Below are 11,931 nucleotides of genomic sequence, written 5' to 3' on the forward strand. Positions count from 1 at the left end.
TTATACTTCTCTTTGTGAAGGTACATATATAGAGATACAATTCTAAGGAAAACAATACTTCTAATCTATTTACAACAGAAATAAAATCTTACAAGAAAATAAAACAAAAGTAATTACATTCCTTCATAGAAATTACATCATTTAGTCTATAAAAATATGACCAAAAAAATTTTTACTTATTAAGAGGCAATGATTTGTTGTAGTTTTGTCAGCTCCTTCAAACGTTAAATAAATGGCTAATACAAGGGAAATGAAAATTTTAAATCAAATTTGCAAATTAAATGATGTATCACAAATAAGAAATAAGCACATTAATCAACACTTAAGTAATAATCCGCTCATCAACGTTCACTTCATTTGATTTACAAAATTTAGTTTAAAATTTGGTCTCGCTAGTATTAATCTATACAATAAGAATTCGAGCGTCTTAGAAACCGCATCTGATTCCTTTCACACTTGAGAAAAACATGAACTTTACTTGTACGAATTCTATATCTATGTAAGTATATTTTAAGACACGGTTAGCTACAACTCACTACCAAACAAACAAAAACAATATGGATTCGCTGGGAAACCATCAAGGAGGTCATAACATCAACGATTTTGAGTTGCAAGACTTCATAGATGATGCAAACTTTGGTCAATTCATTGATATTATTCGCGGTGACGGTGAAGATCCAGCGGCTAATTTTGATCCTGACCTTATGATGAATGGCTGCTTTGATGATTATAACCTGTTTGGTCAAGCTGGTTCTACTACTCCACCAGTTCTTGTGTTTGGTTTTAATGATGCAATTGTACCCGATCCAACTACTTCTTTGTTTGCTACATCACCAAATTTTGATGGAGAAATGAAAGGCGGGGAAGAAGAGTACTATAATGACGGGGAAGATTCGTCTGGAACAACCACAACCATGACAACAACGAAGAGGCAAAAGGTTGACCGGTCGCGGACTTTGGTGTCGGAGAGGAAGAGGAGGGGGAGCATGAAGGAAAGGCTATATGCATTGCGGTCTTTAGTTCCTAACATAACCAAGGTAAAGAATACATATCCAATCCAAAACTTGTAATTTCGTACGGAGGCTTAAGAACTTTATATACTTTTGTGGAAACTATCTTTGAAGAACAAAAGTTATGTGTGCATGATTGTTGTTTAATATGTTGGAGATGTATATACACAGATGGATAAGGCCTCCATTGTTGGAGATTCTGTATTGTATGTACAAGACTTGCAACAGCAGGCTAAGAAGTTGAAAGCTGAGATTGCAAGCCTTGAAGCATCCTTAGCCGGAGCAGATGATCGAGACGGACATCTGGAAGGATCAACCAAACCTAATAAAGATTCAAACAATGACCAGTTCGTTTCTAAGGGCATCCTTCAGGTTAGAGTAATGTTATTTGTACCACCTCTATTGATTATCTTGTTAACCACCGGTTTACTAAAGACAGACTCATCTATGTATGTAGGACCCCCTTGTATTAGAGAGGTGGTTAACAATATGATCCTATAACAACAATCTCTGATTGTTCCAACAATCAATTTGTGCAAAATTGTTGAAACTAAAATAACTAGTTTGCAGATAGACGTGTCTCAAGTGGAGGAAAAAGGGTTTTATGTGAAGGTGGCATGCAACAAGGGAGGAGGAGTAGCCATATCACTTTACAAGGCACTTGAATCCCTAACAAGCTTCGATGTTCAAAGTTCTAACTTGAACACAGTTTCAGCTGACAGATTTGAAATCACATTTGCTTTGAATGTATGTATAAATGATGTGCTTTACTTTCTCTGATCCGTTGGCAATTGTTACACTTCTAATTTTATATATACACTTCTTAAAAACAAGGTATAAAAGATGAGTGTTAAAATTGCTACCCTCTCGATGTCGTCAAGTGTTCAGTCTTTGTCTTTCTTATTAATTACCTAACTGTTAATATTTGTCAAAAACAGGTAAAGAAATGCGAGCAGGACGTCGTCAACCTGCCAAATTTGAAACTTTGGGTCACGGGTGCTTTTCTTAATCAAGGTTTTAAATTGGCTTCTGGATTCTCAGCCTAATCTCTCTCATATGCATGTATGTTGTAATCTGAGTATTTAAATTAACCCAAGTTTCCATATAAAGCAGAATGTAACGAAAAGGTCTAGTTATATAGGTTTCTACTTGCCAAAGAGCCATGAACACATGCATGCATGCAGCGAGAACAATTTATGCTTTGTAATTTATCATTTTCAACTATCTTCGACGCCCATCGATACATGTATAATATTTCTTTCGTGTTATTCTATCTAATAAATTGTTACTTATCTAGAAATATGCTTTTAGATTTCTGAATATGGTATTAATCTCCTGTAATAATAACAATGATTAAGGTGCAAGTCAAATATACAAATGGATGATGATAGTAGACAAAGAGCTTAACCTGAAGAGCTAAAAGGTTGCTGGACGGTCGTCGAGAATTTTTTTTAGTATAACGTCATATAATACCAGTTTCTGTGTTATAATTAAGTGGACGACACAAATGATATATTAATGATTTAGTCTGGAAAATCTTTCTTCAAAATACTTAAACCGATAGTGGTTCTTGACACCTGAGTGTTTTTGCTATTTGACACCCATTTCTTCATAACGTGCAAATTGACCCTCTTCTAATACTTAAGCTAACAGAAAATAAACAATAACAAATGTTGATGAGTTAGTGATTGTAACTGAACTCTAATATGGAGGTCGTCCGCATCACCACCGACATACAATTTTTTTTTATTTTTATGAATGATCTTGTTGACCCTAAAAACTACTAAGCCTACGTGGCGCGCAGACCAAGTAACTAATGAGCTAACTACGTCCTTTGTGTGTGCGGGGCGTGCCAACTCGACGGCCGAGCTCGGCCGGGGAGTAAAATTTGTTGATATTACGTTGAGCGCGTTGCTGACTTCTTGATCTTGCGACTGCGGCCTAGGAAGGAACACGTCTCGGCCTTCGTGTTCTAAAGCATGAAGACAAGGCTGCTAGTCTGGTGAAGTTCAGGGATCGTCGACGCCTGGTTCGGTCACGGTGATTATATTCGTAAGAGTATAAGCACACCGAACTGGCTCCAAACTATACGAACACAAGTATTCAAAAGAGATATATGTCTAAAACTTACTTGTGAATATCCAATCATAAAACAACTCAACGTTCAATGTGCCAAGCCCAGTGATCTGTAACACCTTACTTCGTCGAGAAGGCTAATGAGATGACCTTTGCTAATAAGGATTCAAAAATCCTTCTCAACCGAGACTTGGATAGATAATCAGTCGGCCTCGACGTAGTGTTGTTTATCCAAACTGAAGGTGCTTCGCGGTCGGCTGATTCTACGACAACAGTGTTGTTTATCCAAACTAAAGGTGTTCGCCGGTTGCCTTTACAATGCTGTTTATCCAAACTGAAGATGTGTCGGCGAAAAAGAACATAAAAATCTCAAGGTTGTTGAAAGGTTTCGTGTAGAGCGAGAGTTTGCGCAGGGCAGTTTGTGTGTTGAGTTGGAGAGGCTTAGAATGATGTAACCCCTTCTTATTTATAGCAGCCACTCTTATCATGGCTGAACCAGAACTATACTCATATCAGGATTCCTTAACCTAATCCAACCAGGTCTCGACCAATCCTGCCTCCATTAGGGCATTGAACCAACCTCTTTATCCGGCCACATTCACCTTTCAAATCTCAGCATCCTCATCCTATTGAGACTTCTTGTTATACTAGGATTTGACTTACCCCATCAATCCACCTCATACTAGGACTCGGCCGAACTTAACCAAGCAGCCCATAATAACTAAAATTCGCGATGATTTTAGAAACATACTGCTGGGCTGAGAATAACTCCGAACTCGGCCCATACCAATATTTTGGGCCTAAACATTGCCCCCTCGCTTCTGAGGTCCTTGGCTTTCATTCCTTAGCCGAGCCTCGACCTTGAAAAAGCAAAATTGACTATTATACTTCTTCACAACTGAAACGCCTTAAATAACCTAAACACGCTCATTTATAAGACACGATCACACGTTTATGATTCTTTAACATCCTGCCACGCAGCAATCTTCTACTCGTTTGTCCTCTAATGATGACATTTGAAACGTGCAGATGCCAAACATTTCTTCATCATTAATCCTGCCATTACACATACCCGTGCTACCATGAATCATGAACTACTAGGTCATCAAATCGTCCATTCATAAAAAAAATGCCGCCACACTTCACCACGTCTCCTCAATCCACGAGTTCTCCAATTTTTTCATACAGATTTCCCGAATCTCCATGATGATTGTAAAACTGTCCAACTAGTCTTAGCATTTCTTTTCAAAATCAAACGATTGGCCTTCTTCCAAAACCCCTATAAATACCCAAAATCCTTCATTTTTTCCTTTACACTTTTAGAATTCTCAAACCTTTTACTCACATACCAACCTTCAAAGCTCATTTTCTAACTAGAAAAACTCTTTTGAGTCCAGAAATTTCTTCGAGTTCTCAACAATGGCTCTCAACACCTTCATCTCTAAACTTTCCGACGAATGCACCAAGTGCCGGAACTTCATTGATTGGACGCCATAAAAAACCTACGAATCAAAGGTGACCCGAGTGCTTCTCACCAGACCCTGGGACCAATCTTTAAAGATAATGTCCCAGCGTCCATTACCAACCTCCTCAAAGATCACTGCCTGGAACTTTTGTTTCAAGGATATGACTGGTCGAAGTGGGAATTGACCAAACCCCAAGAAGTCTGGCCTTCAACTACCGCGGTCTAGGTAGCATAGGTCGAAAGGATGGAGAAATACTTCAGTAAGGAATGGAAGATTCTCAGCATTTATAATGCCATCAAGCTCTTGACCATCGAGATCGTCATGGACAAAGAACTTCTCATGGCAGCTCTAGGCTTTTGGTGCTCAGCCACCAATACTATGGTGCTTCTGCTCGGCCCTATTGGCCCCACTATTCTCGACGTCTCAGCCATCATCGGGACCTCCCCTTCAGGTCTCCCAATTGACGTCTTCCTCCTTGGGTGTCCATCCAACCTCGAATTCAAGATGCTATTCGACGAACGCGCTGTCGAGTAGCTGAGGAAGAAAAACCAAAAGCCATTGAAAGAAGAAGTTCAGAACTTGCATAAGAACTTCTTCAACTACAACACCCTCATTCAACACTTTGCTGGCCGAGGGGAAGAAAACCTCAGGAAGGGAAAACAAGAAGCCCTGATTTTCTACTTGTACAACAAATTTATTTGTTGTACCAAGTCGAATAAATGTTTGGTCAAGAACATGCGGGTCACTAAAGCATTAGCCATTGGCCATGTCCTGGCTCTTAGTTTGGCTATCATCGCCAACCTTACGCGTTGCCTAGCTGAGACGACGGTTAACAAGACTGGCCCACTTTGGGTTCTTCAACTCTGGCTGCAAGTCTATTTTTCTACCCTCAGGCTAGAAGTCCCCAACTTCAAACCCTCTGAAGCGTTAGGTCTTCAATTTGGCTCTAAACCCGATCCTCCTTACTCAGCCGAAGAAGTTTTTAAATACTTTTTCAACCTAGATGACCTTTCTGATGACGAGTTTTTAATCTGCCGTCGTCAAGAATACCCTCATTTCATCAAGCTCCTATCATCGGCATGGAATGAAGCCGAAGACGCTGACCTCCGAAAGAACTGGGGATTGTTTGTGTTAACTCATGACCTTCCTCTCGGTTGCGATGCTAAGCGCGCAAGTTAGGAAGTCTACCAACCTTACTTCACCGCACGGCAACTTGGCTACCTTCAAGGCTACCCATTGCCTCTACTTACCTCTCGTTCTCTCCTAAGCCGATGACACCTCTCTGGTTCTTCAGAAACAGAATGTAGGGAGGCCAAGCAGGAATTTCAAGAAAGGTGCAAGAAATTCCGCCTCTGGCCCAACGTCCCTAAGACTCTCAATATTGCCACTTTTGTTGACTGGTAGGTTGTATATACTCAAGACTTTTTTGGCACACCGGTTGAAATTGTTATCAAGAAATTTTTGGGCGACCACACAAAGAAGACTCCCGCCCCAACATCCAAAGAAACTGCTTAAGGTATTTGTCTACATCTATCATTTCACTTTGGTCATTTGTTCAAACTCCTTTCTGATTTGATTTTAGCTTTTTCAGGCAGTTATACGGACGTAGCTACTGCGACCGTGGCCAAGAAAAAACTTGCCCTCTCGCTAAAGAAAACCACGACCACTTTGCCGACCTTACCGAGCAAACGGTCTCACCCAGAGGTTGAGACAGCTAGCAATGTTCCCCATGCTAAAAAACGCATCAAGAAGTTGGCGAAAAAAAAAGAGCGGAAGATTCATGTCATCTCCAGCCAAACTACAGGAACAACTATTGAGTCTCCTTGTGCTATTGCCGTTCAAACCTTAGTGGACATGCAACCAGACCCTCCCACTGGTCAAACACCTGAGGTTTGTCCGGTTCAACAAGTTGTGGTCGAGCTAACTGTTGATCCAATAATGGAGAAAACTGCAGCTCCAGGGCCGACCGTTGCTCATATCTTGAAGGAAGTGGCCACCTTGGCCAAGAAAAATCTCCCTCCGAATCCAAAAACAAAGCAGTGGTCGTTCTGGAGGAAGAGGTATGATTATGTTGCCAACAAAGTTTTCCTTCGACTAGATTTCGAATACTAATAACCCTTATTTCAACATGACGACAGCGAAGACGTCCCTCTAACGAGTCACATACGACCAACTAAACCCCTTACCATTAACTCTCCGGTTGTGGTTGAGGCGACTGACTAGGTCAATCCTTTTGTAGCCGATCAAGGAAAAAAGCCACTTGTTAAGCCTGAAGCGACGGCAGAGACACCAATCCATCTGCAGGATCAAGACCTTGGCATTCCTCCTCAAGAAGTTACTTTGGCCTTTGTGAGGCTCAATCTTTTTCTTTCGTTAATTTTACTATAACAAGTCTGAACCGAGAAAAAATATTAAATGTCAAGTGCCTGATTATTCATTTCATTGAAAATTCTATGCGTCGAATGGTGTTATCTATATTTCCTGGCTACCTCAGTGGTCGTCGAACGTAGATAACCTTCATCCGCCGTGTGAATTGAGAACCAGTCTTAAACACTGGGCTCGACCATTAAGCTCTCTAGGTTCGAGCAATGAACCAGAGGACATGGCCGAAGTCTCCTCTTGGCAGGTCTAAAACAAATTATCTCTACTATATTCTTTACGATTTTCCTTTTGCCTAAAATCTTTTCATGTGCAGCCTTCATGGGAAGTCGAGCTTGACGCTTTCCTCTTGAATACTTTTGGAGTAGCTGGGTCATCTGTCGCGTCAGACGAGCCTTCGACGAGCGCGGCCGAATCCAATGCCTTTGCCAAGTTGTATGAGCTCCTATCCCTTTCTGCCTCACAAGTCCTTCAATGTGAAGACCTCGACTCTATAGGAGAGTGCCTGAACGATCTTGCAGTCGATGGTTTGCTGAGCAACGAAAATGTTGTCCACCTATCCAATCTTCTGGAGTGGACTCGACAGTACTTTACTATTTTTGAACGGGGCTCTCTGGGCCAAGGACGACTTAAAGGCTGCAAAGATTGCTCATGAAGCCAGTCGGCCGGAGGTTGAGGCCATCAAAGCAAAGAAAACATAGCTAGCAGGCCTTGATCATCAAATTGCCGAACTTCAACGTCAAATTGCTGAACTTCAACGACAAAGGTCGGCTGTTGCTTTAGAACTTGATAGGAGCATATTTATGCAACTTAGTTAGCTTGTTTCTTGGCATTTATGTTATTAGTTCATAGTTATTTTAGTATTTTAAGTTATTTTCGTGTGTTTGTAGGTCCAAAGGGTTAATGTGGCAAAGAAGCGCATTTTGGAGCATTTTGGAGCATTTTTGGGCATGGAATGGATAGCATATGCTTGGAGCAAAAGGAATGGACGAAATTTGAAGTTTGTGCATGATCCTTTCCCTATAAATAACCATTTTAGCACACTCATTTCACCCAACACAGCCATTCACCTACCACTACATCCACTCATTTCACCCAACACATTCACCTACCACTACATCCACTCATTCCTACCACTACATCCACTCATTTCACCCAACACATCCATTCACCTACCACTACATCCACTCATTCCACCCAACACATTCACCTACCACTACATCCACTCATTACAACCACCCAACACATTCACCTACCACTACATCCACTCATTTCAACCACCCAAGAACACTTACCCACTACACCAATTACATCCACTCATTACAACTCCATACACTCCTCTCCCTAGCCTATAAATACATCCACCCTTCACCATAACGAGGGATCCCATTCAAAAGACCTTACATTCATCCATATATTCCCACATCCCACAAACACATACAATTTCATTCCCTTGCCGTGGCACTCATCCAACCAAAAAGAGAACACAATCCACCCATCCACCCTTCACCATAACTCACCTATATCCATCCACCACCATAATTTACCACTCATCCATCAAACCACACCTTGTGTCGCAACAAAGAGAATAATGAGAACCCTTGGACGTGCTTGCCATTCAAGTTGGATTGTTGGAGCGTTTTTAGGTGTTTTCATTCTTTTGTTTTCAATGTCTAAATTTGTTTATCTTTGCTTTGTGAGTATGAGGAACTAAACCCCCCTTAGCTAGGGGGGAATTCGAAACCATGTTCATGCCTGCAATATGATTTGATTACCTTCAGTTGTGATTTCATAAGTTGTGAATTCAATTTGTTTAACTGCTTGATTGATAACTTATTCGTGAATGTTTATTAAGAGTGCACACTTAGTTTGCATGCATGAATATGATGCTAGAGTATAAGGGAGTTTCATCTAATAGTTACAAACTTATATTCACAAGTAGTGGAGGTCGCTTATAAACGATCGCGTTATAACTTAAGGAGAACTTGAAGGTTAATTTATGCGGACTTAATTAACCTGGGGTGTTGAGTTTCATGATTGATCAAAAGAACAACTGAAAATTGGTTTATGTACAAGTATGTCATGTGTGGAGAAAAACCTCCTAGCTAGCCTTCCATCCATTCAATTTACTCAAATTCGTGCAGATTTCATTAGTTCTTTAATTTACTTATTTTGTTTTCAAATTCGTCAAAACCAAAACCCCCTTTATTTTAAAGTGTTTTATTAGTCAAAATCTGTTTTGATTTGTGTTTTTAGGTGTCCCAAAAGTGTGTTAGAGTCCAAATCTGCCCAGTTTGTGTTTTTAGGCAGATTTGAGCGTTTTTAGCTTGTTTTGAGTCCTTTGAGTTTGTTTTAAGTTCTTTGAGTCTAGTTTAGTGTTTTTAACTCTGTTTATATGTTTTTAAGTCAGTTTAAAGGTTTAGCAAGCCCTCCTAATCCCCGATTTAGAACGATCCCTACTTGCATTCTTTACTACAATTGACAACAAGAGGGTTTAATTTGTGTGTTAAGTTAATTTTCGCATCAAAACTCGAAAAGGATTTTGAAGTTAATAAAGCTCAACTGACGGACTTTGCAGCTAGCGTAAAGCAGATCCAGCAACTTCAGCTTAATAAAATGACAAGGCAAGCCAAAGTCACAATGGGTGAAGTAAGGTGGTTGGAACTGAAAGCCACTCTTGAAGCCTTCCTTCCTTCGACCCCTTAGGATTTTGGCCTTAGGAATCTTTTGTAACTTCACTTGTACGCCCTTTTGCAAAATTAATGAAATGATCTTTTATTCTCACGTCTTCTAAGTGACTGGATAGTATTTCTTTAAAAATTGCCCATTGATCGGCAATTTATGAATTAAACCAATCCGATCCTTGAAGTGGTATGCCCCTTTGCCAAGAACTTTGTGAACGACGAATGATCCTTCCCAATTCGGCGACCATTTATCGAACCTGGGGTCTTTAATCCCTACAGGTAACATAGTTTGCCAAACCAATTCTCCCTCTCTGAATGTTTTTTGTATGACTCATTGATTATAGGCTCGCTCAGCAATCTTCTTCTGTGCCACCAATAAATTATAAGTGTCCAACCAAATTTCTTCCAAGTCTTCTAACTTTTGTCTAATGGCCTGACTGTACTCAGCATTGAACAAACTACTTTGTTCAATCACTCGCAACGAGTTTAGAGCAAGTCCACCGGAGAAAAAATGTCCCAGCCCTCAGTCCAAAAAATAAACTGGCCCTCAGTCAATTTGCTCCAGCCCACAAAGTTGCCTGGCACCCAGCCCATGCCGGGCAACAGACCAGCCCAATTTTGACAGACCCAAGAGCCGGCCTATTTGGCTGGCGCGTGCACGACACTCGCGCCCAGGGCGAGTAACCGACAAGGTTGCAGAGGGCTGTCAGCCTACTTGTGCTCTGGTGCCCCATGCGTGATGCGGCATGCTCATAGCCGTTGGATTTCCAACGGCTAGTTTTTCTAGACTGTTAGATTTCCAACGGTAAAAAAAATTTAAATTTAACTTTTAAAATGGACCGTTCGATCATAGATCAACGGTCCACGTGTTTTTCAAAAAAAATATTAAAAAAAGGCCCAATGGTCAGAAATATGACCGTTGGCCACGTGGCAACTCCCTAACTCTTGGATTTGAATATTTTTCAAATCCAACGGTCCAGATTAATTAGCTATATTAAAATTTATTAAAAATTATAAAAAATACAGAAAAAGTTTTAAAATATATTTTTTTTCTATAAATACCTAACCCTCATCTTCCACCTTTACATCACATTTCAATATTTTCTACACTTTATATACTATCTACATTTCAATATTTTCTACACTTTAAGAGAAAAAAATGTCTTTGTGGAAGCTCATTGAAGATGACACGTGGCACGTCGGGATTGGTTGAAAATCTTAGCAGAAATCTATTCACAAAATAGTACGTTCAGATAATGACACGTGAAGTGACGAGATTGGTTAAAAATCCTATCCGAAATTAAAACTATTTTATTTTTTTATTCTTTTAGAAAAAATTTGAAAATATTTTAAATGGGCTGGGTGCCAGCGCATTTTGTAGGGTTGGAGATCGTTTGTGCCAGCGTATTTTTTCACTGGGTGCCAGCGCATTTTTTTAGGGGTGGAGATGCATTGGCCTATTACTGTTTATTGGAGTATGTTAATGTTTACTGAAGTGGATAAATGGGCTGGGTGCTGGCACAAAGTCCTTAGGGGTGGACTTGCTCTTATACTTAGCTCGACTGGTAACATCGTTCCGGTGGCTGATCGGAATGAAGTTCGATAAGCCCATAACACTTCGTTTAACTTTAAATGCCACATATCGGGCCTCTCTTTTACCATTTTTTTAGAATACCTATCAGGACCTTATTACTTGCTTCAGCCTGTCCATTCGCCTGCGGGTTAAGGCGTAGACTACTCGAGTCAAATTTTTAAATTTGTCGTATACTCCTTAAACCTGTCGGATACAAATAACATTCCATTATCTGTTATGATTGTTTATGGTACGCCGAACCTAGTCATGATGTTTTCTTCTACAAAATTACAAACTTCTTTAGACGTTAACTCGGTATATGACTTGACTTCGACCCATTTGGTAAAGTAGTCCATCGCAACGAGTATCCACGCATGCTTCGCTAACCCAGAAGATGGTACAATTTTGACGATTACATCCATGGCCCATCCTCTGAACGACCATGGTTTGGTGACCGAATGGAACGATTCGACCGAGACTCTCTGTATAGGCCCATGAATTTGACATTGTACATATCCTCATGCGAACTCTATACAATCCTTCAATATACTCGGCCAGAAATAACCGTGTCGCCGAAGCAACCATCACATCCTTCGTCCGGACTGATGAGCCCCATAAATTCCTTCATGGACCTTTATGATTGCTTAAGCAGCCTCCTGAGGGCCAAGGCATAACAATAATAGATCGTCCTCACCCTTTCGGTACAATTCATTTTGGTACGTTACATAGTTCATGGCGTGAAC

At 40.5% G+C, this 11,931-nt stretch overlaps 1 protein-coding gene across 3 annotated transcripts; it reads left to right on the plus strand.

Moving 5' to 3' along the window:
• The first annotated feature begins 557 nt into the window (after positions 1 to 557).
• Positions 558 to 2,454, plus strand: LOC126616476 (transcription factor FER-LIKE IRON DEFICIENCY-INDUCED TRANSCRIPTION FACTOR-like). 3 transcript variants are annotated; one of them, XM_050284538.1, is made up of 5 exons: positions 558 to 1,037; positions 1,182 to 1,382; positions 1,581 to 1,757; positions 1,949 to 2,024; positions 2,369 to 2,454. In XM_050284538.1, exons 1-5 carry the CDS (start codon positions 558 to 560, stop codon positions 2,428 to 2,430), a joined length of 996 nt encoding a protein of 331 aa, XP_050140495.1. In that variant the 3' UTR covers positions 2,431 to 2,454. The 3 variants fall into 3 exon arrangements, with proteins under 3 accessions (XP_050140495.1, XP_050140497.1, XP_050140496.1); XM_050284540.1 differs by having other exon boundaries at positions 1,949 to 2,072; positions 2,369 to 2,442; XM_050284539.1 differs by lacking the exon at positions 2,369 to 2,454 and having other exon boundaries at positions 1,949 to 2,167.
• The last annotated feature ends 9,477 nt before the right edge of the window (positions 2,455 to 11,931 follow it).

Source organism: Malus sylvestris, chromosome 3 (assembly GCF_916048215.2).
Source record: "Malus sylvestris chromosome 3, drMalSylv7.2, whole genome shotgun sequence".
NCBI lineage: Eukaryota > Viridiplantae > Streptophyta > Magnoliopsida > Rosales > Rosaceae > Malus > Malus sylvestris.